The sequence below is a fragment of the Theobroma cacao genome, chromosome 2, assembly GCF_000208745.1.
Source record: "Theobroma cacao cultivar B97-61/B2 chromosome 2, Criollo_cocoa_genome_V2, whole genome shotgun sequence".
Taxonomy (NCBI): Eukaryota; Viridiplantae; Streptophyta; class Magnoliopsida; order Malvales; family Malvaceae; genus Theobroma; species Theobroma cacao.
Window position 1 is genome coordinate 36,236,262 of NC_030851.1, and position 25,899 is coordinate 36,262,160.

General features: G+C 36.0%; 4 protein-coding genes across 4 annotated transcripts; 3 read left to right on the plus strand and 1 right to left on the minus strand.

Moving 5' to 3' along the window:
- LOC18609851 (dynein light chain 1, cytoplasmic) lies at positions 11,290 to 13,767 on the plus strand. Its single transcript, XM_007045174.2, has 2 exons — positions 11,290 to 11,712; positions 13,424 to 13,767. The coding sequence occupies exons 1-2, from the start codon at positions 11,482 to 11,484 to the stop codon at positions 13,577 to 13,579; spliced, it is 387 nt and encodes a 128-aa protein (XP_007045236.1). The 5' UTR covers positions 11,290 to 11,481; the 3' UTR covers positions 13,580 to 13,767.
- LOC18609852 (pentatricopeptide repeat-containing protein At2g33680) lies at positions 13,964 to 16,862 on the plus strand. Its single transcript, XM_007045175.2, has one exon. The coding sequence runs from the start codon at positions 14,588 to 14,590 to the stop codon at positions 16,736 to 16,738; it is 2,151 nt and encodes a 716-aa protein (XP_007045237.2). The 5' UTR covers positions 13,964 to 14,587; the 3' UTR covers positions 16,739 to 16,862.
- Positions 17,462 to 19,151, plus strand: LOC18609853 (F-box protein SKIP28). Its single transcript, XM_007045176.2, has 2 exons — positions 17,462 to 18,090; positions 18,465 to 19,151. Exons 1-2 carry the CDS (start codon positions 17,722 to 17,724, stop codon positions 19,080 to 19,082), a joined length of 987 nt encoding a protein of 328 aa, XP_007045238.2. The 5' UTR covers positions 17,462 to 17,721; the 3' UTR covers positions 19,083 to 19,151.
- Positions 19,870 to 24,766, minus strand: LOC18609854 (glucan endo-1,3-beta-glucosidase 3). The gene is made up of 4 exons (XM_007045177.2): positions 24,479 to 24,766; positions 20,928 to 22,181; positions 20,478 to 20,505; positions 19,870 to 20,366 (listed from the first exon to the last, which is right to left on the minus strand). Exons 1-4 carry the CDS (start codon positions 24,534 to 24,536, stop codon positions 20,210 to 20,212), a joined length of 1,497 nt encoding a protein of 498 aa, XP_007045239.2. The 5' UTR covers positions 24,537 to 24,766; the 3' UTR covers positions 19,870 to 20,209.

Sequence of the window (25,899 nt, forward strand, 5' to 3'; positions counted from 1 at the left end):
TTTCTTTATTCTATTGATTGGGTAAGATCTTGGGTAACTCTTTAGAGATAATTCCGCAATTTCTACAACAAATTGGTATCAAAGCTTTAAGGTCTTAGGTCAATCTGAATCTCGTTATGGCAACTTCGTTGACCAAGTATGAGATTGAAAAGTTTAATGAAAGAAACGATTTCAACCTATGGCATGTTAAGATGCGTGCATTGCTAGTGCAACAAGGACTGTTGAAGGCACTGAAGGAAAACAAATATCTTCCCTCGAATTTATCTGATGGTGAGAAAGATGACCTTATGAAAAAAGCACATAGTGCTATTCTCCTAGCTTTGTCTGATGAGGTGCTAAGAGAAGTCACAAATGAATAATCTGCTGCTGCAGTATGGCTTAAACTCGAAAGTATTTATATGACTAAATCCCTGACGAATCGGTTTTATATGAAGCAACGATTGTATACTCTCAAGATAAGTGAAGGTACGTCCGTTAATGCCCATATTGATGAATTTAATAGAGTTATTCTTGATTTAAAAAATATAGATGTTAAAATTAAGGATGAAGACCTAGCCCTAATTCTTCTATGTTCTTTGCCCTCATCATGTGAAAACTTCGTGGATACTATGTTATATGACCGAGATACTCTCACTTTTAAGGATGTAAGGGCATCTTTAAATTCCAAGGAATTGAAGAAGAAAGTTGGTGGTATCCAAAATGAAAATCAAGTAGAATGGCTGATTGTGAATAGAGGAAAAGATAGAGAAAAGGGTATAGACAGAAAAGGTAAATCTAAAGCAAAAGGGAAAACTTGCTGGAATTGTGGTCAAAAAGGGCACTTTCGTTAGGACTATATAAAATTCAAGGGTGATGAAAAGATCAATAAATCTAAAAATACTGCAAACATAATTGAAGATGATTTTGATACTTTTGAGGAAGCTGATAGTGTTCTTGCAGTTACTAATGGTAACTTGAAAGATACATGGATCTTAGATTCGGCTTGTTGCTTCCACATATGTCTTAAGCGTGATTGGTTTACAACTTATCAGTCTGTTGATATGGGCACTGTACAATTAAGAGATGATTTTTCTCTCTTAGTTGTTGGGATTGGCACAATTCGAATCAAGATGTTTGATGGTATGGTAAGAACACTTGAGGTGAAACATGTCCTTGACATGAAAAAGAATTTGATATCCTTGAGTTTGTTAGATAAAAAGTGCTACAAATATAGTGGCCAAGATGGTGTCTTGAAGGTATCTAAAGGAGCCTTAACTATCATGAAAGGTAAGTTATCTAGTGGCCTTTATCGTCTAGTGGGAAGCACGATTATTGGAACTGCTTCTATAGTCTTATCCCATGATCCTGATGATGATGTTACACGTTTATGGCATATGAGATTGGGTCATATGAGCGAGAAAAGAATGATAGAATTGAGTAAACATGGTTTATTGTGTGGTCAAAAGACTGATAAGTTAGATTTTTGTGAGCATTGCATCTATGGCAAGCAACATCTAGTAAAATTTAGCACTACAACTCATCGAACTAAGAGTGCAATAAACTACATCCATTCAGATTTGTGGGGTCCTTCTCTGGTGGCATCAAAAAATGGATCATTATACATGTGGACCTTTATTGATGATTTTTCAAGAAAGGTGTGGACGTTTTTTCTTAAGGCTATAAATGAAGTGTTAACCACTTTTTTGCATTGGAAGGCTTTGATCGAGAAGCAGACTAAGAAAAGGATTGAAAGCTTTCGAACAAACAAAGGTTTGGAATTTTGCAAATGTGAGTTTAGTCTGTTCTGCAAGAATGAGAAAATTGTTAGACATCGCGTTGTTGTCAAAACACCACATCAAAACGATATTGTAGAATGGATGAAGAGAACACTTCTGGAGAGAGCAAGATGCATGCTCTCTAATGTTGGCCTACCCAAATTATTCTGGATAAAAACTATCAACATGGCTTGCTACTTGGTAAATCGGTCTCCATCAACTGCAATTGAATTTAAGACTCTTGAGGAAGTTTGGTCTGGTAAGCCTGCTGATTACACTATATTGGGAGTATTTGGTTGTCTTGTTCATACTCATGTGAGTGATGGTAAACTTGAGTTGAGGGCGACGGAGTGCACATTCCTAGGTTATGCATATGGGGTGAAAAGTTATCGGTTGTGGTGTATTGATTGTAAGTTCCTTAAGTTTATGGTGAGTTAGGCTGTTACCTTTGACAAGTCTGTATTACTTCATGGGATAAAGTCGAGAGTTGCAAACACATCAGACTAGGAAGTTGGCAAGCAAGTGGAGCTTGAAATCAATGCTCTTGTGACAGTGCGAGATGATAGTGAAATCCAGAATGAACTACAAGAGGTACAAGAATTGGTATTTCAAACGAAGCATTACTTGTATCGATGGTGATTTTGATTCTTATGTTTTATCTGTGGAAGTAGAGATTGATGAGCCTTACTTTTGTCATGAAGCAATTACATATGTCGAGTCTTCTAAGAAGATTAAGTCTCTACATTGGGATCAAATATGGAAGCTTGTGAAAACACCTAAAGGTACTATTAAAGTTGGCTTAGTGTGTGAAACAGGTGCAAACAATATTTGTAATATGGTTAGCTTCTCCAATTCAAATTTTGCTGGTGATCTAGATAGTAAAAGATCTCAAACGGGGTATATGTTCACTCTCTCAAGGTCTGCAATCAATTGGAAAGTAATAGTTGCTTTGTTTACAACTGAAGCTGAATATATGGCTGTGACCGAGGTAATGAAGGAAGCTTTGTGGCTTCAAGGCTTGGTTAGTGATCTTTGTTTTGGACAAGAATCTAGAGGTGAGATTATAGTGAAGAAAATAGCTACATATGAAAATCCAGCAAATATGTTGACTTAGTCAGTTTTTGGGATAAAGTTCAAGCATTGCTTAGACTTGATCGGTGTTCGTAGTGCTTGAGGCTCTTTGAGGAATTGGCGGTGTCGACAGAGATTAGTTCGTAAGGTGGAGCTTGGTGAATTCAAGCCTAAAGTGGAGATTTGTTAGGACAGTCTTGAATTATAGTATGATTAGGATTGTTTAATTTTAATTAAACTTGTATACCTTATTAAAATAGTCTTTAAATCTAGTTAGACTAGAATAACAATTCCTAATTATATTAGGATAAGATTATTGTATTTGGTACTATAAAGGACCCTATGGGGTTAAAGAACAATTATCACCTAGATTTAGAGAGTGATTTGGGTGTACGTGGGATAAGGGTTGTGAGTTTGAGATGGTTCTTGTAATCTCCTGATTTTTCTGTTAGTGGATTTTTCTCTGTTGTTGTGACCATGGACGTAGGTCATCAAAAGATTGAACCACGTAAATTCTTGTGTTCTTGTGAGTGTGCTTGATTTCTTTCTTTCTTTATTCTATTGATTGGGTAAGATCTTGGACAACTCTTTAGAGATAATTTCGTAATTTCCACAACATGTTACAGTACTGAAGCTGAATTTCATTTTCCTTCATTGCTCCCTCAATGCAAGATATTTAATCCTGATGTCCTTGGTTCGACCATGCTGCACAAGGTTTCTTGCAATTGCTATTGCAGATTGGTTATCAAAATTCAAAATTGTGCCCTTTTCTTGAGTAAATCCTAAATCAAATAAAATTTTTCTTAACCAATGAGCATGGTTTGCAACAAAGCCAGTAGCTATGTATTCACCTTTTGTTGATGATTAGGCTACAACATTCTGTTTTTTAGAGTTTCAGGAAAAAAACTCTACTTACAAATGAAAAACAGAATCCACTTGTGCTTTTGGAATCATGCACTGAGCCTGCCCAATCACTATCACTATAACCTTGGAGCTCATTGCTTTCATTTTTTAAATACCTCAAACGAAAACTTACTTTGCCTTTAACGTACCTAAATATTCTCTTAGCTACTGTGGAGTGCAATATTGAAGGTGATTGCATAAACCTTGATAGCAAACTAGTTAAGAACATTATTTCTGATCTGGTAGCTGATAGGTATAAAAATGATCTTATCCACTTTTGTAAACTAAACCATTAACCTCAGCAACCCCATCATTCTTGCTTAACTTGTCACCAGTTGATAATGGAGTATGCACAAGTTTGCAAGATTTTGTTTTGAATCTCTTCAATAGATCTTTGGCATACTGAAATCTTTGGCTAGCAGTTTTATAAACTCCATTCCCAAGAAATAAGTCATCTGCCCCAAATCTATCAGTTCAAATTCCTTCTTCATTTGGTTCTTAAATTCTCCCAAAAACTCATTGTTAAGACTTATTATCAATAAGTCATCAACATACAAAACTACTATAAGTACAACAAATCCATTTAACCTCTTCACATATAATGTAGGTTCATTAATGCTTCTGTCAAAGCCTTGACTTCTTAGATGGTCATCCATTCTCTCATACTAAGCTCTAGGGACCTGTTTAAGTCCATACAAGGCTTTGATCAATTTGCATACATTTCTTTCTAAGTCATTTTCTTCGTAACTTTCAGGCTGCTCAATGTATATGTCTTTAGTTCGGTACCCATTAAAGAAAGCTAACTAGATATCTAGGTGATAAATCTTTCATCCTTCCCTTATAGACAATGCAGCAAGCATTCTAATAATATCATACCTAGCAACTAGTGCAAAGGTCTCAAAGTAATCTATGCCATATACATGTGCATAGCCTTTCACCACTAATCTGGCTTTGTACTTGTTAATTGAACCATCAATAATCAGTTTAATTCTATAAATCCATTTCACACCTATGACACTTTGATCAATAGGTCTATCAACAATAGCCCAAGTACTATTTTTCTTAATCATATTTATCTCAGCATCCATAGCTTCCTTCTGGTTCTTGTCTTAGTATGCATTAGTGAAACTGGTAGATTCAGCAACTGCTACATTGCATCTGTTATAAATATCTTGCAAAGTCCTTGTTCCCCTAATAACTGAGTTTCCATCTTCAATGTCCACTAATTCAATATCTTCAACCTGTGCATTTTCATCAAGAAAACTTGCTTTATTTAAAACTTCAATAATGCCTTTTTCCCAATCCCATTTTTGCCCTTCATTATAAAACACGTCTTTACTTATGAAAAGCTTCTCAAATTTGACATCAAAGAGCCTATAACCTTTAGATATCTCACTATAGCCTAGGTGAATGGCTATCAATGACTTTAAATCCAATTTAGTTCTCTTTTCATCTATAAGTTTAACAAAACAGACACAACCAAAAGTTTTAAAGTAAGAAATTGATGGTTTGTGTTCATACTACATTTCATAAAGTGTCTTTGATATTAGTGCCTTAGTACAGGTCATATTCGGAATATAGTTTACAGTATTAACTACTTCAACCCAGAACTTTTTAGGTAAGTCCATCTAAAATAGCATCCACCTTGCCATTTCCGTAAGAGTTTTGTTTTTCCTTATTGTAATTCCATTTTGGTGAGGGTTGTAAGTAGCTGAAAATAATGCTTGACCCAACTTTCAAGATACCTTTCAAACTCAACAGCAATATACTCGAAGCAATTGTCACTTCTTAAAGTTTTAATTTTTTGTTCTACATAATTCTCAACCAAGGCCTTAAACTTGATAAAGTTCATTAATGCTTCTAACTTATGCTTCAAAAAATAAATCCAGCAAAAACGAGTCAAGTCATCAATAAAAATTATGAAAAGTTTACTACCCTTCAAACAAGGTTCTTGTTGGACCATTAACGTCAATATTCACCGATTCAAATTTCTACTTTTCCTTCCATCTTCTCTTTTTTGGAAGTTTTCTGCTTTGTTTTCGAAACTAACAGATTTCACATAGTTTAGATGACTTAGCTACACTAGGTAGGCCATTACCAAACTCTTTTGAAGCCATTTTTATTAGTGAATTAAAATTCACATGTCCTATTCTCCTATATATGCCAAAACTCAAATTCATCATGCTTTTTATAAAGAGCTAAGTGTTGAATATTTATCAAATTCAGAGGGTAACACTTGTTCTTCATCTCAATAGTAAGCATCTTAGCACAATCAAATATAGTGCAAAATTTATCTTTAAACAGCAAAGCATAGTGACTATCAATTAACTGACCTACATTAAGTAAGTTCTTATCAGCGTCAGGAACATAACGAACATCAATGATATATTTAGTACCTGAAAAGGTCTCTACAGCCATTATACCAATGCCAAAAATCTTCAACTATACACCCTTCCCAATTTTCACTCAAGCGTTGAAACTCCCATCAAGGTCAATGAACAAATCTGTATTACTTCATCATTAAGTCATCATCCATCTTAGCCATGAACAAAAGCTCTTCTGGTTCATCTGCTCACTTAACTACAACAACAACATTGTCTTCATTTTCATTTTTCTTTGCCTTACAAACTTTCTTAACATGTCCTAGCTAATTACAAGCCTTGCATTTCACATTTGGCTTGTACCAGCAATACTTAAAAGTATGGTTTTTCTTCTTGCAATAAGGGCAAGGAGGGTTTTTATCAGTTTGCTTACCCTACTTACTATCACCAGCTTTGTTTCCCTTTCCTTCAAGCTTCATGGAACCACCATCCTTGACTCTCAAGACCTTAGTTTTGGCTATTAAGGCATTCTTTATAAAGTCTTCACACCTGATGGCTCTCCTCTGCTCTTGGGCCAATAGTGCATTGATTAACTCATTCAACGATATCCTGGTTTTATCCTCTAAGTCTTTCATAGAGGAAATTTTCGCTTCAAACCTCTCTAGTAAACTAACCAGAAACGTGTTTACAACCTTTCTTTTAGTCACTTCTTCTCCCAATAATCTCAGCTGATCAACAATCCTCTGAACCTTGTTTGCAGAAGCTTAAATGCCTTTATCATTCTTCATTCTCAAAAGCTCAAATTCATTTGATAAATTCAAGACTTGGATCTGCGTGGTACGGTCACCTCCCTGAAATTCCTCCTTTAATGTATCTCATACCTGTTTAGGATCATCTAAGGTCATTATCCGAGTGAAGATTGAATCTGATAAGGCAGAGTAAAGGCATGAGAGTGCCTTGTATCGTTTGGCAACCTCCTTGCCATGTTGCTTGATTGGAGCCAATGTTGGACTGGCATGTCTTCGCACAGGTGGATCACCCCCACTCTAACTACCTCCCATAAATTGAAAGCCTTAAGATATGTTTTCATTTTCACTACCCTAATGGGATAATTTGAGCTTGAAAAGATTAAAGGAGACGAAGTACTAAAACGTGCTAAAGCCATCGAACCAGTATAGAATAGCCAAATGATATGAAAGAGAAATGTGTATAACTATTTACATGTCCTTCAAGAAGCTTTGAAGCTTAATACCATGTTGAATTCCAAAATAAAAAATAAAAAAATGTACTAAAGAATTTTCAGAGAAGAAGGATGAAGAAAAAAAATTGCAACAAAGCTATTTAATGAATTGTCAACATAACCTCACATGTTTTTCCATTTCATTTCTAGTATTTATTTTTTAGAATAAAACTAACAAAGGCCTAGATGTAGCCTCGAGAAAAGAATTCCACAAGCGTTGGTGGTGCACAGAAAACTTGGCATTGTTTCTGTGCCTAGCAATGACTAACGGAGGAATTAGAAAGCACATGACATTTATGCCTAACAAGAAGACCCAAAAACCACAGAAGAACTATGCATATCAAACAGAGAAATAAAGACATTGGCTAAATGACATGAGCAAATGCGTTTAACCTTACACAAACACCTAAAACGACACTATAAATAACCATTTCGTTTCACACACAAGAAAAATTAGATGCGAGGAGAACAACCAAAAAATCTTGTGTTTTACAAAGTTTAATTTGGTAAAGTTAAAACGATGACGTTTTGCTTTCACGGTAACTTTTTCCTTCTCCAAATAACGGTTGATTCTCGCCAAACTAACTTCGTGTTTATGATGCTGCTGGTTTACCAAATTAAGATCATTTTTCCAACAAAGACGAAAGACGTAGGGAAATAATTCCCATTTGGACGACCCTTCCAATACCATCTTATCCTAAAAGTTCACCCAAATAGTGTGGTCTTTTAGAGTAAGCAAGTCTTTTAATAAACGTAAATAACTAGTAATCATGTTTCTTCTGGTAGGTCTTCTTTTGTTTCTGCCATTACGTCTAATGATGAGACGAGTGTTTATTGAAATGTTTTGATAAGGACTTGGGCCTGTGGTTTTCATTGTTGCCTTTTAAGTAATTTTCATAATAATTAATATTATAAAATTTTATTTATTTATATTTTAAACTTATTTTTTTAAAAATATGCAAATAATTATACAAAATAATTATTTCAAAATAAATGAAAAACAAGTATTTGCATGCAATACTCGTAACAATAAATATTAACATTCTTAAAAAATAATTATGAAAACAAAATATTATTACTAGCCAATTTGTACAATCATACCATCTTATAATCTTAATCATGAAACCAATGTTCCAATTTCCAAAACCTATTCATCAAATTCAAATTTCACAATACAGAATACCCAAGTCAAATAAACAAGAAATCTATCGATGTAAGAAAACAAGATGTTGGTTCAGGGCCAAAGAAGGATGGAATAGAAATAGAGGCAATCCTTTGCATTAATGAGCTGGTCTGAGACAAGTTCAAGATTGTTTTCTACATGAGATTGGAGGGGTCTGATTTTTGCCTTTTGTCATTTATGTCATGCTTTATTGAGGGCATTATTAAGAGTTTTAGACACAAGTTTAGTGTGATCTAGCTAGTCGTAAATCCAAACCTGGTCCGAGACAAGTGTAATTAATCAACGTCAAGTATTGAACCAAAGCATATGATAGATTTCAGTTTGGGAGTAGGAAAATTTTCAGATAAGTGTATTAAAATGAATAACCAGATCCTTTCATGTGATCAATTGCCGAAACATAAAGCTCAAAGCGAGAATGCATTCAGTCAATTTTTTCAAGTGGACAACTTAAACTTTTGTGTTGGATTTCTTGTTTCATCTTACATTTTTGAGTAATTAGTCCCTTTTTTATATAATGGCCTCCATGTTGGAGACTTTTAAACAAGGTCTTTGCTACTATTTTGATTCTCATACGTGTAGTTTCAAAAGGTAAAAGGTTAATAAGTTTTTATTTTATTTTTTTACCCGAGCTAAATTTTGGAGGGGATAAACTCTTGATTTTAGGACCGCCACCTCTCAAAAGCGAATTGATAAGGCAAAGTTCTAGATTATATTTTTATCATGATTAAGATTTTGATTTATTTAATTAATCATATCATGTTTATATTAATGTACATTTTTATTATATTGTATTTCCACTTAATATGATTATAATCTTACGCACAAATTGTCAAGTTTAGATTGACCTTGATAATTCCATCTAAAGCTCATGGGGTTCATACATGAATTATGGAATGAATGGTTAAGACGTGAGGAATGGAAAGGAGCAAGTATAAATTGTTGTAAAATGCCGTTCAAAGGGAAGATAGGAAACGAAGTATGTGTTGACCAATCCATGAGAAACCCAATTTGCAAGCGAAGCCCACAAACAATGTGCACTAGTTAGGGATTGAAAGGAAGCCCGAAGTCCCTAGTCGTTAAGCAAATGAAAAAATAATGAATACATGGTTATTGAAATTGGAAATCTCAAACCAATAATTGTTATTCCATAATATGGACGATTGATTGGATTCTATGAGACAGGGCAAAAATAAACTCATCGCCCAAGTTTGTGAGGAGCTACGAAAGAGTGATGTAAATACGATAATCACATTGAAAATGAATCCTTAATTTTAGCTTAAACTCAAACCAATTATTTACTTGTATACAAATTTGCATACTATATTTGAGAGAGAGAGAGGAAAGAAATTTACTGTTGGGAATAATGATATCCCTTTCTTTTGCTTTAGTATGTTTCTCTGTACTTGAGATTGCTCATGATGAAATCCATGGCTAGCACAGTGAAAGCAAAGCGATGGGTAACCTTTCCATGGTCAGGTCAATGGCCAAAGTGAGACTCCCTCTTTAAAAGGGCAATGGAGCAGCAACGCTCGCATGTGTCTCGAGTGTTTTGGGGGCCCATCACACCTTCTTTTTACCCGTGATTGCCGCTTCAGAAACGGCATTGACTAGGCATCAATTTTCACAAAAAGGAGGTTCCTAGCTCTACCCACCAAACTTCATCACTTACAATTCTCATGTTGGCCCAACTCTCAATTCAATTAACTAAACAGCAAATGTCCTGAGACTACAAGGGGAAAATTTTGCTAATTACTGCTAATGTGATACCTGGGAAAAAAATTTGACAAATGATCTTCAATTGTAAGAGTGTAAGAATGCTAGATAAACCATGATGATTTGCCTAAATGGTTTGGGGTAACCTCTAAGAAACATCGTAGTAGTAGTAGTAAACTAGTCATGGAAAGCAAAATGGTCACTTAGTTCTTTCCTAGAATTGTCATATCAAAAGAGTAGTACACTTGTTAAGTTTGGCTTGAAAAGAAAACAAAAGACAGTGTTGCATCTTTCCTGGATACACCCAAAAAAGAATGAAAAATAACATATTTCCTTTGAAACCAACCTATCAACTGAAATATGGACAAAATTGAATTCAACTTAAGTTTCTGTGAGATTGATTTTAAACTATATTCAATTGCCACTACTGTTAAAACTATCTTTTCCAAGACTCTCTAACCTTTACTTAGATACCCATACATTCCCAGTGATTTATTTGCTTTGCATCAGTCCCTTTCCCCCCTTTTTAATCCCTTCATCTTCAAGAATCCAACAACCTAATTCCATTAAATGAGGCTGTGACATTCAAGGGATAGGGTACATCTTCTAGACATACATTACCACTTGTGATAAATTTAATGTAAGCAAGCTATCATAAAATTTTGTGCGAGTTTGTCCAAATGATGACAATTCAATTTTCCTACTTTCTTTCCTCTAAACTTTCACATGTCCATAATAATAGTATAAATTTTGTATTATAATGGTAATCGAAGTTACCATCAAAACTCTATCATCTAATCATCAACCAATCGAAAACAATGTACAATGATGACAACATTTAACCCTAAATCAAATCCCAAACCCTTCCCTTAAGCAGAGTAGTGCATCATTTTTCTTAATCTCATCCCCACTTTCCCACTAATAAATTACTAGACTAATTATATAAATTAATAAAGGGTGACTTCCCACTAATCAATGTACTATTTTAATTCATTTTGTCTCCTCAACCCCAAGCCCAACAAATAAAAAACCAAATATTTTACTAACTGTATATTAAAATTTTAGCTTTGTTCTTATAATACCTTTACCTCTCTTTTTTCTTTCTTTCTTTCTTTTTTCTTTTTTTTTTCTTTTGTTTCTTTGAGACTTTTTATCAAACGAGTGGCACGAATAGCATTGCCAACTGAGAAATCAAGAAACTTTTTTCCTCTTTACCTTCTTTGATCTTTAACTTCTTCTGGGTATTTTTTATATTGACGATAAATTAAGGAAAGAGAAAGAAAAGCAGAGAGGAAAATGGATGGAGCAGAGTTGGAGTTGGAGAGGAGAAGCAAGTTTTTGAACAGTTTGATTCAAAAGAAGAAGGCTATAGAGCAACAAGACCAAACTGAACGTCTCAATGTTAAAGTCAGAGCTTCTGATATGCCTTTACCTCTTCAGAACAGGGCTTTTAGATGTGCTCGAGACCAGCTTGACTCTATGCCTGGAAAGCTTGACAGTAAACGTCTAGCCCTTGCCCTTAAAAAGGTTAAAAATTTCAATCTTTTTTGTCCTTTTTTCTATGACGATTATTCTTTGTTTGGATACTTGTTTTTGATGTAAAGAATTAATGGGTTTGTTTAGATTTTTCATTTGATTGTTTTAGTTGACACAGTTTTAACTTTTGCATGTAGATAGTATTTGACAATTTTAAAGTTTTTTTTTTTGTGGTGTATTAGGGGTTTTAATTTGGTGTGTTTGTGGTAAAGAATATTGGGTGAATAAGGTTGAATGTTATAGTTGGATTTATAACTTTAGGGTGCTTGGCTGTTAGGAGTTATAGATATTAGTGGTCCTATTGAGAATTTACTGGACGCTTTTCTACTTCTAGTTTTGCAATCCAAATTTTGTCTTCCTTAATTCAGTTCCAAGTGAAGACATTTATTCCTTTTGTGTTTTTCTCTTTTCTCTTTGTCTTTTTTGTATTCTGTTCGACTTGTTATCCTGCTTGTAGTTGTAGATGCTCATATCAATTCCAGAATTATATGTTACATTAAACCCCTTTGCTTAACCGTTTATTCCAACAGCATCGGCATGTAGCTTAATAGTTTTGATTCATCGATGTCATGGACACTGCTGGTCCTTCTTGTGAGGGGAGAATTGTATTCTGGAATATCTGGAATTGGAATAAGTCATAGATTATTGTAGGTTCTTTTTTTTTGGGTTTCAAAATATTGGTGATATTATCTATTGCTGTTATGAGAACAGGTAAAATCTAACAGAGCTTTTTGTGATGAATTTAATATGATTTGTCAATGCTTACTAGGTTTAAATTTGACCCTGCCTAAATTTGTGGCAATGTACTACACATCCTGTATCTGGTGCAAGATTTATGTGCACTCCGTTGACAGAGATGCAATTGAACAAATCTCATCCTTGCAATTGCATTGGTTTGTATAATTTGAAAATGGTTTGTAAAGGAACCTTCCTTGTCAGGCACACTAGGTGTATGAAGCCTGTTACTCATGATTCTGTTGGCGATGACTCATCTAGTCATCCATACTCTGAATCTGAACTAGAATATCTAAGCCGTGCAAAGTTACAAAACTGCAGGGATTCATCAAGCTCATCATGGTCTATAGCATTTAGTTAGCTGCTGTTTAAGGCAGTATTTGACGATATTATGGGTACACTTGCTTTTAGAATAACCTCTCATTTGACTTAACCACTTGTGTCTCAACTTAAGGAGATAGGGTATTCAGTTCTGTCTTCAGGTCCTTTGCTATGGAGATGGTAATGGAAGTGCTAGTAATTCTGAGCTATCAACTTGGAACTTCTCAGGATTTTAGTTTGTATAGGTTCATTTGCAACAAATGTAAACTGAAACAAAGAAAGAGAGAGAGAGGTCCGAATTTTGTTAATTGAGCATTTAGCTAAATAGCAGGTGCATGCATCATCAAAGAGTCAGGTTTGAATCCCTGTTCACCCAAAATTCAAAAAAAAAAAAGAGAATTAATATATATATATATATATATATTAGAGAGAGAACCCTAAATAGAATGGTAATGAGTGCGTAAGGTTGAGCTTGTCTGATCCTTTGTTCTTATCAGTTAAATGATTGATGTTCAAATACTGTTTCTAGTTAAATGTTTGCTTTAACCATATAGTTTAAAATATTGTAGGGTTTAGTTATCTGGATTTATTAACATTTTACTCTAATACATAGATAGCCTATGACGAGGATCCATTGGCTTTTCAGGAATTTGACTCGACATATGGTCCTGCTTGGCACTGCATTGTGGGAACTAGCTTTGGCTCATACGTCACTCATTCACTAGGAGGTTTCTTGTATTTTTCAATTGACAAGGTTTACATTCTTCTCTTCAAGACTGCTGTTGAGCCTTTAGACCATTGATGGTTTTCACAGATTTGTGTTCTACACGTTTCTTGTATTGGCAACAAATTTACAAGTTTCCAATTTAAAGTTACATGTACAACAACAGACTGCAAAACTGATAAACGTATGTATTGTTGGTTCTACAATTTTTATGTTGTATTGCTGAGTGCTAAAAGTATAAATGAGTGATAGGTTCTTCCGGTTTCCATCTCTTCCAATTTTTAAGCTTTGTAGAGTCACAGAAAGTGTCTGGTTTTCGCATGCCTTTGCCATTGTCTAGGATATTGCTTGGTATCAAATTTTGTATAATTTTCTCAATTATCATATGTTCTCCATTTTCTAGATAAATCATTATCATCTTTCTCAAGTAAAGGAGCAATAACCTTTTTAACTTGTAGGTTGAAGAACCAATCCATTTTTTTATCGGTACCTTGAACTACATTTGAAGATGCAAGCTTGGCAATATAGACATATAGGAAAGAATACAACCAAATGTACCTCATCTAGACCTCTTTGATTAAAGATCTTGAACAAATCCAGAGCAAAGAATACAACCAGAAATACCTCAGCAGAGCAGTTACAGCAATACAACGACAATCTTGGATAATCCTTGGGCTTATTTGTACAGATCCAATGACAACACATCTCTCAGAACTTCTTGCTGGCCATATGTTCAGTCGAATTTGTCACCATGCAAGGCTACAACTCAACTCTAGGAGAAGAAAAATTGGGCCTATGGTGCAAGTATTTCACTATAAATAGAACCAGATTTTCTGAAAATTTTAAAAGGGCGTCGAAATAAAGAAGGCTGAGCACAAAAGCAGATACAAGAACATGATGATTTATCGCAGTGTGTTGACTGTATAGGACTTGTAGATATTAACGGTCCTGCTGGAAACGTTTCTAGTTCGAGTTGTGCCTCGATGCTTTACGTTGCTATTCTCAGTTGAACCATGATTCATCGACCAAAGGCAAAGGCAAGAAACAGTTACGAATCTCGCTCGAGACCGAAGCTTAATAGATTTGATGACCTTACCTCGATATCGCTCTTTTTTCTCTGAACTCGTTCAAATTACAAAACAGAAAAACCTTTCGAGAGGCCGTGCAGTACACGCTCGAATAATACGAAGCGGCGGCTCATCTTCTTGCGTATACCTTTCCAACAGCCTTGTTAACTTCTATGCCAAATGTGGGGACTTGTCCAAAGCCAAATGCGTGTTTGAAAATATACAACACAAGGATGTTGTCTCATGGAACTGCCTTATCAATGGCTACTCCCAACAAGGCCCGACAGCATCCACCTTTGTCATGCAACTCTTTCAGCGAATGCGGGCAGAGAATTATTTGCCTAATGCCCACACATTCGCCGGCGTTTTCACTGCCGCGTCAAATTTGTCGGATGTTTTTAGTGGGCAGCAAGCTCATTCGCTTGCGATTAAAACCGACAGCTTTGATGATGTCTTTGTTGGGAGTTCTCTTCTTAACGTGTACTGCAAATCGGGTGTTTTGGCCGAGGCTCGTAAGGTGTTTGATGAAATGCCGAAGAAGAATTCAGTTTCTTGGGCAACCATGATTTCTGGGTATGCAATGCAGAGGTCTGCTCTGGATGCTTTTGAGCTTTTCGAATTGATGCGTCAAGAAGAGGAGAAAGTGAACGAGTATGCGATGTCTAGCGTCCTTAGTGCATTGGCGGATCCTGAGTTTCTTAACACTGGTAGGCAAATACATTGCTTCACGGTTAAACATGGGCTGTTAGTGTTTTCATCTGTTGGCAATGCCCTTGTTACAATGTATGCGAAATGTGGGAGCTTGGATGATGCCCTTAAGACATTTGAATTATCAGGTAATAAGAATTCAATTACATGGTCGGCAATGATCACTGGTTACGCACAGAGTGGGGACTCATTAAAGGCTCTTAAGTTGTTCTCGAGTATGCATTTTGCTGGGATCATGCCTAGCGAGTTCACTCTTGTTGGGGTTCTTAATGCTTGTAGTGATACGGGTGCTGTTGAAGATGGAAAGCAAGTGCATGGTTACTTGTTGAAATTGGGATATGAATCGCAGGTATACATAATGACAGCTTTGGTTGATATGTATGCAAAATGTGGTTGTACATTGGCTGCTCGGAAGGGGTTTGATTATTTACAAGAACCTGACATGGTTTTGTGGACTTCCATGATTGGAGGATATGTGCAAAATGGGGAGAATGAAAATGCAATGATTTTGTATGGTAGAATGCAGATTGAGGGGATTGTGCCTAATGAGCTTACAATGGCCAGTATCCTGAAAGCTTGTTCATGTCTTGCTGCTTTGGAGCAAGGAAAGCAAATCCATGCCTGTACTATTAAGCATGGATTCGGTCTGGAAGTTCCAATTGGAAGTGCCCTTTCAACCATGTATGCCAAGTGTGGGAATCTGGAAGATGGGAACCTTGTCTTTAGGAGGATGCCACGGAGAGATGTAGTGTCATGGAATTCAATGATATCGGGACTTGCTCAGAATGGTCATGGTAATGAAGCTCTTGAACTTTTTGAGGAGATGCTGTCCGAAGGCACAGAGCCAGACTATGTTACTTTTGTCAACATTCTTTCAGCTTGTAGCCACATTGGATTGGTAGAAAGAGGTTGGGCTTATTTCAACATGATGTCTGATAAATTTGGAATTGTTCCGAGAGTAGAGCACCTTGCTTGCATGGTTGATATGCTGGGCCGTGCAGGGAAACTAGATGAAGCTAAGGAATTCATTGAATCAGCTACCATAGACCATGGCATATACTTATGGCGTATCCTATTAAGTGCTTGTCGGAACTTCCGGAACTATGAATTGGGAGCATATGCTGGAGAGAAACTGATGGAGTTGGGCTCTCAAGAATCATCTGCTTATGTCTTACTGTCAAGTATCTATGCTGCCCTGGGCAGGTTGGAAGATGTGGAGAGGGTCAGGAGGATGATGAGACTCAGAGGGGTGAATAAGGAACCTGGGTGTAGCTGGATCGAACTTAAAGGTGGTGTTCACGTGTTTGTTGTTGGAGACCAGATGCATCCAGAGATAAAAACGATACGTGAAGAGGTGCAAATGTTAAGCAAACAAATGAAAGATGAAGGTTACCAACCTTCTTCTGAGTCAGTTTCTGCAACTTCTTATAGTGAAGAGGAACTAATTGCTGCTTGTATGTGATAATTCATTCCATTCTTTGGTCAGTTCTTGTCGACATAATTCTCTACATAGTGACATAACTTTAACATTGGGATTTATATCTTTATCGAACGGTGGCAAATGCAAATCCATATTTTGTTTCTCATCCTGTCTTGCAGCCCACTACATGTCACTCACAGTGTAAGTGGCATATCATATATACACTGCAGCATTAGTGAACATTAGTGTTATTGCTCATAGATCTTGTATTGCTAGCGGTTAAAAGTAGAAATGAGCGATAGGTTCCGGCAATGTCCAGCTGCTCTTTCAGATTTTGATGTTTTAAGGGCGTTCACATGGCTTTTGGCAGTGCTTGGATCCATTACTACCCTACACGGTTTCTAACATGTCACATCTCATCTATCATCTGTTACCATTTCCCCGTGAAAACATCAGTATCTTCCTCAAATAACAAGGGGACCATAGCCCTTCACTTGCCAAAACCTGCAACTGCTTCTGATTCAAGGGTTCAGTTTGTCCTGCTGTGGAAGTGGAAAACAAGGGTATTGAGAACTTTCTAAACGACGTAAAGTTTGTTTCTAGTTACCATTTGGGAATGACAAACTTTGCCACTGCTAAGGTATTTGAAAAACTCTAAAATCAGATTTGTAGACAAAATTGTTCTAAATTTATTTAGGTTGATGTTTCATTATATAATTGAATCTAAAGCCAGTCAACTAAAAAGTTGTGGATCACATAATCTGGTGGCAGGTGCTCAACTGTTGGCGGCATTAGCCATTTTACTTCGAGGGCAAGAAAGAAAATTGGGTAACAATTTGACAAACTTTTGCCGACATATTACAATTAAATGAAACTGGTGCTTCTTTACGCTTAGATATTCTCTTCCTGTCAACATCTTCATTTTATTTCTCTTTTTTTTTCTAATTTTCGGTACGTTACTTCTTTGTTACGGATGAAAAGTCTACAAATAATTCCACCATAAATTATTCCTACACCAAAATATTATGGAGATTGCACAAAGCAGGGAACATGCACCCCTTTCCCATAGGGAAGATAATTCTGGACAAGAAGAAGCAGAAGCAGGTTCACCCCATGAGGCTTTGTTTCTTGTCTTGGCCTACCTTCCTTTGTTTGAGCTTCTTGCCATGAGTGAAGTTTGCATGTCTCTGAGAGATGCGGTGGAAAAGGATGTACTGCCTTGGCTAAACATAATTGTTGAAAGGCCTTTGAACCTGCGGTTGTCTGATGAGATTCTGATGAAAGTTGCTTCAAAGGCAAATGATAGGCTAAGAACCTTGGCTCTAATCAACTGTGCCTGGATTAGTGATGATGGGCTTCAAAGGGTAATTGACAAAAATCCTCTTATCAACGAGGTATGAATACTTCAAGAAAGTTTCTATTTCTATTTGCCCTCTGTTTCTTTTCCACAGACTAATGTTAGAATAGCTAGTACCTGGTTTAAAGTTCTATTACCTAGACAGAGCCTGATCATTTTCTTTTCCTTTGGGATATGAATGGATACGATTTCAGTGGCTAGGATTATTCACTTTGTCTTATGTGTGGGTCAAAAACTCTGACCAAACTAAACTCTTAAGCAATATTACCGCATATCAACTTATTCTATGCAACTTCAATAAAATGCATACTACTCTCTTTGCTAAGGATCATGCAGTATATAAAGTTTGTTTTCACTTCAGTTGTTTTTTTTTTTTTTTGTATTGATTCAGCTATAGTTTTCTTGATTCAGTTGTACGTACCAGGTTGCACTGGCTTAACCCCTAATGGAGTAATAAGGGCTGTTCAGAAGCTATCCGAACACCACCACAGCCTAAAACGCCTTCAGATAAATGGCATCTACAACATGAAGAAAGAACACCTTGAAACTCTTCACTATTACATGCTAACAAACCAAACAAAGCAGCAGGTTCAGAAAAAGCAACGGCCTCTCCTATATCATAATTTCAGAAAGTTTCAAGCATATAGATGGGACGAATTTGGCAGAATAATTGATGTGGAAATCTGTCCCAGGTGCAATGAAGTAAGGATGGTTTTTGATTGTCCTAGGGAGGAATGCAGAAGGAAGAGAGAGCAATATTCACTGATTGATTGTAGGATGTGCAAGTTCTGCATTCCAAGGTGCGAAGAATGTGGGCGGTGTGTCAAACCTGAAGACCTGGAAGTGGCTGTTTGCACAGATACTTTGTGCTCAGATTGTTGGGTTCAGCTTTCTAAATGTAATTTTTGTAACAAGCCATGCTGTGGGCAACATGCAGACCTGCAGATTAGTTCTAGTGGCTCAACTGAATGGATTTGCGGTGTTTGCCATGATCAATTCCTGACAGGTTCAGATGATGTTGAGCAATGATATTTCTTGCATGCCATTATTTTTTGAGGCTTACGATTGATAAATTAATGGAATTGTGACTATTTTATATATAAACCACAATTTTGAGATGAAAGTCATCTGTTTTTTATCTTTTAATTTTCTAATATTCTAAAAACAAATATTAACCCATGATTTCTTTAAAAAAATTCTTCATTTTTTTCTTTTTAGTTTTTAATTTGAGTTTCCTTTCACTACCCATTTAAAAATTCATTATTTCATTTAAACTAAATATTTTGGCAAATACAATTTTGGTATTAAATGCTTATATACACTTTAAATCGTTTGTTGCAGATTAGATAAATGATTTTTATAAAAAAAAAATGATACAAGCTTTCAATTGTAGTGAGAATTGAACATCCCCCGATTGGGAAAGAACCAATTTGCTCACATTCGACTGATTTAATAAATATTACCGGAAAGCACCGATGCTCCCCAACGCTTCGATCTGGTGAGCACCAAATGCTCACCCAGGGAGCATGGATCTGAGGAGCTTTGGTGCCTTTGGAAGCACAAGTTCTACACTCCCCCAGAGAGATCTAGCCAAATTTAACATTTCATGATCAAATCTGATTGCAAAGTGACTAATCAGTGTAAAGTAATTTAAACATTTTACATTTGTCCGTTAACGTGTTTACACGTTTGAGACGAACTATGTCAAATAATCCGCGTAAAATTATAATTAAAACTTAAAGAGTCAAGATATTGTACCCTAAATATTTTGAACTCCATATTTAAACAGACATTTACGGAGTAGCTCAACGAGATATCTTGATGAAATAATAATTAAAACCACAAATCAAAAAGGACACTGCAAATCCAGTATAAAGAATACAAGCCCAACCTCAACAAGATAGCTACACCTACACAGCAACAATTTTGAATATTCCTTGGCTTGTTTGTACAAAATCCAATGACAATGAACCCAATTCATCTTAAAACTACTTGCTATTCATATGTTCAGTCAAATTTGCCACCCTGCAACTCAACTCCTCTAGGAGAAACAAAACTGGGTATGCTGCAAGTATTCCAACAGAAATGGAATCCAATTTCCCGAAATTTAAATTTTTCAATGGTGTTAAAGACCGAAGGGCAAATACAAATAAGTTCTACAAGAAAACAGCACTCATAAGTAAAACAGCTATTATCACAGAGGTTGTGAAAGAACCAGTTCCATAGAAATATTGTGATGCGCAGCCTGAACTTGTGGAGTTTGACGAAGGAGCCAGTGATGTGCCATTGGTTATGGTGCCATTTTTTCCAATACTACAGACGAAATTATAAAGTCATGTCAGCAGATTTCTATATGGCCATCATATATGCATCATAATCTGGCTTGAAGAACAAGTAGTAATATCTAGGAGCATCAGTGCATACCTTCCAGGAAATAAACACGAACCATGACCTGCACCAATGGACAACATTAGCAAGTTATAGATGCTACTAAAACACAAAAACATTAACTGCTAACTTCCTTCACGTGCCTCTTCTTTTTGATGTGAGAAATGACTGAATGCAATCTAGTAATCATGTTCTCAGCTAAAAATTGAATAACACCACAAGTCCATCATGTTATTGTACTTTGAATGTAGATTAAAAGCCACCTCAATTAATTCCAATTAGACTCAGAGTTTCCACCATGTCTTGAAAAAGCCAAATTAGCAGTACGTAACACTGATTATTCATATACCAGTAAATGTACCATCAAGACTTTTGGCAGCATTAACTGCTAATGTTGTCATCTCATCAGTTCTCAAAATAAAATAATAAAATGAAAAAAATTCTAATATCTAGGTTCTTATAAGAACCAATATCATAGTCACTTACTTGGATCAGTTGTAGTGATGGTAGCCACCCCCTTGAAATCACAGGTCCCAGGAGACTTGGCCATCTGCTGGAAATACGCATTGAAAGCATATGTTGAATGGGAAACCACATTATCAGGCTCATAACATGGATGCCCCTGCAACAAAGGTGAGCACTCAACTTTCCCTGGTCCACAAGCCCAATCAAGTGCTGCCTGTAACATCTTCGGATCAGCACCCTCCTTTGCAACACAGAAAGTTTGGTTTGTAGTGTCATTCGCCAACACAGTACCAGCACCTGTCAAGTGTAAGATATAAACTGGTATACCATTGGCATCAAATAGCCCCCAATTTTTTTCTGAAACTGACCCAGGTCTCAAATCCTCATTGTAAAGCTCATAGATGTAAGTACTAACTGCAATCCTGGGGTGTTTAGGAGTTCCGGTGTTGTTAAGAACATGCCTGATCAAGTTACTGTTGTATGTATTAGCATTTTCAAGTGTTGCATCAGGCTCAGATGAATCACCCTTAGAAGGCCAACCAGTCTCAGTCACTACAATTGGAATTTTGGTGAAGTTTAAATAAGACATTGCAAAATATGCTGCATCAACTACAGCATCAAAGACATTAGTGTAATGCAAGAGTGTGTTAGCATCCACAGCTTCTTTATTAGGAGGGAGGGGACGGAAAAGTGCATAGTCCAATGGGATCACTCCATTTGATTGCATGTAATCATAATATGGATATACATTGAGCATAAGGTACGACCCTGTAGACTGCAAAAATTTTAGCAATGGAACCATGACTGGGTCCCATGAGCGATTAAAGAAGGCTTGAGAAGGTGGAAAAGAGTCCAGAATAATTGAAGAAGAATGTGGAGTAGAGACTTTGATTTGACCATCAAGATTAGAAGCAACAAGGGCAGAGTGGATAAACTTTAAGGCAGAAACTAGGACTGGAGCAGCATTTGGGAGTGCAGTTAGAACTTCAGATCCAACAGCTATTGCCGTGATGTTGGTGGCAGGGGCATGGGCTATAACATTGCGAGCCACCCAGTTGGCGGCAGTGGCATTTGACTGACCAATGCCAAGGAGTTGATCATTGGGGACAGAGACAGTCACCTGGATGCCTGTGTTGGCAAGTGCAAGGAGCATGGCTCGATCAGCATCATAAAGCCTGACATATTTGATACTCTGAGCCTTGAGAAGGGCCACCACTTGAGTAGGGCTGGGCATGTCAGATAAGTCTGTACCAATGTTCACACCAACAAAGGCATCTGCAGAGAGCGATCCACAGGCAGATGTTAAGAGAAGTGTCTGATCCACGAAATAAGAAAGGTCTTCCTTCTTGATAACGATTGACAATGTCAAATGACCACAGCAATTGCATAAAAAATTACCATGTATGCAAACAATAGGCTAAACCAAAGGAAATTTATATAATTAAAGCACATAGAAAAATAGGGAGAAGAAGAAAAGGAATGCGTGTTGCAAATATGATTTAAACAACTAAGATGCAGAAATTTAATTATCATTAACTCAATTAACTACAGAGAAATGCAGTTCAATCCCAAAAGAAACATTGTTGATCATATCATTAGCCTTCATCAATAGATGTTAAATTTCATAGGGAACACCAGATTAAGGGTTCAAACTACAAAGTAGCTTCAAATGGTCAGTTTGATAACAAATATAGCTGCTTATCAGCATAAGTTCAAAACGTAGCTCTGGGTTAATCATAGCACGAAGACATTAGAAAATCTATCTTCTCTTGGAAAGCTCCAATGTAGGATAATAATTCAAATATCTTCCTGGCTAGATCTGGTTTTCTCTTTATTCCTCTTCTGTCTGGGACATACAAGACGGTACAACAAAAGTAGTAAAAACTATTATGGGCATCTATGGCCAGTGATAACTAAAGAGGAAAAAGATTGATAAAGCAAACAGATTTTATAAATCCTATAAACATTATAATGGCACAATAATGCAGTAGCATCACTGCATTAGGGAACACGTCATCAAGAATAACAGTTCAATCGTTCCATTTAGCAGGATAGAAACTTTTAAAACTGGGAATCTCTAATTTCTTTCAGCTAATCATTTCAGCCGCTAGAAGGATTTCATCACATTCAAGCAGCATCTTTAAGGCTTCTACTTAAAGTTGAAGGTCAGTTCCACACTTCAAATAGATAAAGATCAATTTCATCAATTCATTTTACTTTAGGACAAATATAATCTCTTAGTTCAATCCCAAAATCCCATTCAGCAGTAAGTTTTGACTCAAAGGTTCCAAAGTCATTTTCAGGTGGTTGCTTTCTTAGTGGAAGCAGAGAAACAGACGCAAACTGTTATACTTGGAAGAAAAAGGTATAATTAAATAAGAGTAGCTGGAAGGTGGGTAAAATATCACACCACATAAGCAGCACAACACTCCCATACTTGTTCATTTCTCGAGGCTCCGATTGAAAGCTAACATCAGCTAAACTATGTAGCTTTGATATGGTATATTATAATAATTTTTTTTTTCAGTATAATTCTCTTAACAATTTAAGTCAACATAGAAGGAGATATCAGACATAACATGGCATCACCATCCATCATAAATAATACTAAAGCACATGAATTGATTACTCACTTGACCACTAGAACACCCAACAGTTGGGTCTGTATCCAAGATTCTATATTAAAAGTAGTTCATTATAAGAAACGGTTCAGGGAGTTGATGGGTCTCAGCATAAAATATACGGGACCAACTACGCAGGATGTTGTCTTTCTACCATTAAGATGACAATACTACCCTCCAATGTACATTTCCTAGGATGCCAATGTACTTTAGAAGGGTAAAGGACGCCACATGAGCTGGGACGCATTACAGTTGAGATTCCCATTAAAGATGGGGAGAGGAAAGATGAGACGAGTTTCCAACAAAGGGAAAGACTTTTCCACAGAGGTTTCTGCTTTGACAGGAACAGAGTTAATACCCAAAGGGAAAGACCATTCTCTCTCTGTCTCTCTCCAACCATCATAATTTCCAGTTTCCGCAGAAAAGTTTATGATAAAAAAAGGTAAAGTAAGATTGTGATTTCAAACAACACAAAGAGATTAATGGCCCACAGAACCAAACAAGAAAATCGAAATGACAACACTTATAGTCAGCTCAAATTTTTAAAAATCCAAAATTTGTACCGCCATTCAACTTAACTGGAAAACAGAGACCATAGCAAAAGATGTGAAACAGTAGTTATAGTACCCACAAAGTGTAGAGACAAATTTTATGCAGAAACATATTAATGCACACAAGGAAGCATCAAATGCAGAAGTAAGAAAGTACTAAGAGAGACTATATTGACAGAAGCAAGAGGCAAAGAGAAAGCTTATTCAAAACACCGAGAAAAAAAAAAAAACACAACCCATCATTGAAAGAACAAATGAAAAGAGAAATAGCAATGAGTTACAGAGAAACTACAAAGAGAAAACATAGTTTTTACAGAGATAAGCAGTGATACCCACAAAAATAAGCATATAAAAAACAGCTGAGCCTAAGGGTAGTAACCATAGCTTCAAAGAAACTTACCTTCATCACCAGCAACAGCAGAGACAAGTAAAAGCAAAAGCAGCAGGAAAATAGCCATTTGAGCAAGTAAAGCTTCAATCTTTCAAAACCATACAAAGCTATTCAGTTCAGGCACAAAAGAACTCACCAAAAAGCAAAACGGAGATAGATGAGGGAAGAGACAGACAAAGTGAAAGAGAAAGAGAAAGAGAAAGAGAAAAGGCAGCTGCTTTTGAGGTTTGGAAGTAGAAATAGAAACAAGTGCTGAACTGGAACTGTAAGGAGAGAGAAGTGGGGGGGTGGGTTTTAGTTTCGTTGTAAGGAAAGAGAAGTTTTTGTTACTTTGTACTAATTAAAGTTCTATTACTAGCCTAGATAGATTGTTCAGATTTTTTGTGTCAGAAATCCGACGGTCCAGATTTAAATACTGTGTGCCGTAAGAATGAAGCCTACCACATCAGAGTACACATCGGGCTCTCAATTTTCTTTAATTCTTTTTTTTTTTAGCTATTCCAAGTGTTTTTTAAAGATTTATGTGTTCGTGCTGTCTGTGTTGTGTTTTTTGGGGTCAGTGTTAATGCAGAGCAAGAGTCACAGTCTACGAGGAGGGTACTGTCTCATTGCTGACGTGGCGTGGTAGATTGGACTCAACGGTCATAATCCCGCAGATCTTTCATTCATTTCTTTATTTAATAATTCTCTGTTTTTTCATTTGTTTGCTTGTGTAACTGGAAAAAACCCCACCGAGGGGAGCATTGGCTAAACGGGGACAGCAACCAACATATCTTTTGCAGCTGTTTGGTTGCCGAGAAAATTCTCTTCACAAGATATGCCATTGCCACTTGCCAGCCTACTTTGGTAATGTATAAACCCATTTATGGGAACGATCAAATGAATTATTTGAGAGATTTTCTGTTTCAACGGTGTTGCTATTTATGTGGGAGAGGCTAGAGAGAATACTTTTTCTTTTTCTTTTTTTGTTAAGAATACCATAAGAAAAAATACAAGATTGCTAGAGTCATATTTATTTTGCTATTTAACGGTCATGTGAAACTTTTTTTATTTTATTTAATTTTAATTTTTTTTTTTTAAATATATATATATATACACTTAAGATTCAGTCAATTATTCGAATTGTCGAGTATGTATTGTAACTTTCAAATTGTTGTATGTGTTCCTTTATTATATCACCAAAGTCACACAGGCCTGGTTAAATATATAAATTAAGAGTGTTGCTAAAAGATGTCTTAAAGATATTTTTAAAGTTAATTATAATATTATTATATTAATACATGTGATTTACAGGATAATTATAAAAGTATAAATATATAAACTCACAAATAAACATTCTTAACATAATAATGAATATTATATATATATATATATATGACAAGGCATATTAAATTTTATTAAAAAATTCAAACATTCAAATGAAAAATATA

Bases quoted from the DNA above. Each gene is read 5' to 3' on its own strand.
- LOC18609853 (XM_007045176.2), top strand. From the start codon at position 17,722: ATGGAGATTGCACAAAGCAGGGAACATGCACCCCTTTCCCATAGGGAA. The intron at 18,091-18,464 runs GTATGAATACTT...TTCTTGATTCAG, and splicing joins AAAATCCTCTTATCAACGAG to TTGTACGTACCAGGTTGCAC.
- LOC18609854 (XM_007045177.2), bottom strand. From the start codon at position 24,536: ATGGCTATTTTCCTGCTGCTTTTGCTTTTACTTGTCTCTGCTGTTGCT. The intron at 22,182-24,478 runs GTAAGTTTCTTT...CGCTCTCTGCAG, and splicing joins TGCTGTTGCTGGTGATGAAG to ATGCCTTTGTTGGTGTGAAC. The intron at 20,367-20,477 runs GTATGCACTGAT...TTTCGTCTGTAG, and splicing joins TCGTGTTTATTTCCTGGAAG to TATTGGAAAAAATGGCACCA.
- LOC18609852 (XM_007045175.2), top strand. From the start codon at position 14,588: ATGACCTTACCTCGATATCGCTCTTTTTTCTCTGAACTCGTTCAAATT.
- LOC18609851 (XM_007045174.2), top strand. From the start codon at position 11,482: ATGGATGGAGCAGAGTTGGAGTTGGAGAGGAGAAGCAAGTTTTTGAAC. The intron at 11,713-13,423 runs GTTAAAAATTTC...TTGGCTTTTCAG, and splicing joins TAGCCCTTGCCCTTAAAAAG to GAATTTGACTCGACATATGG.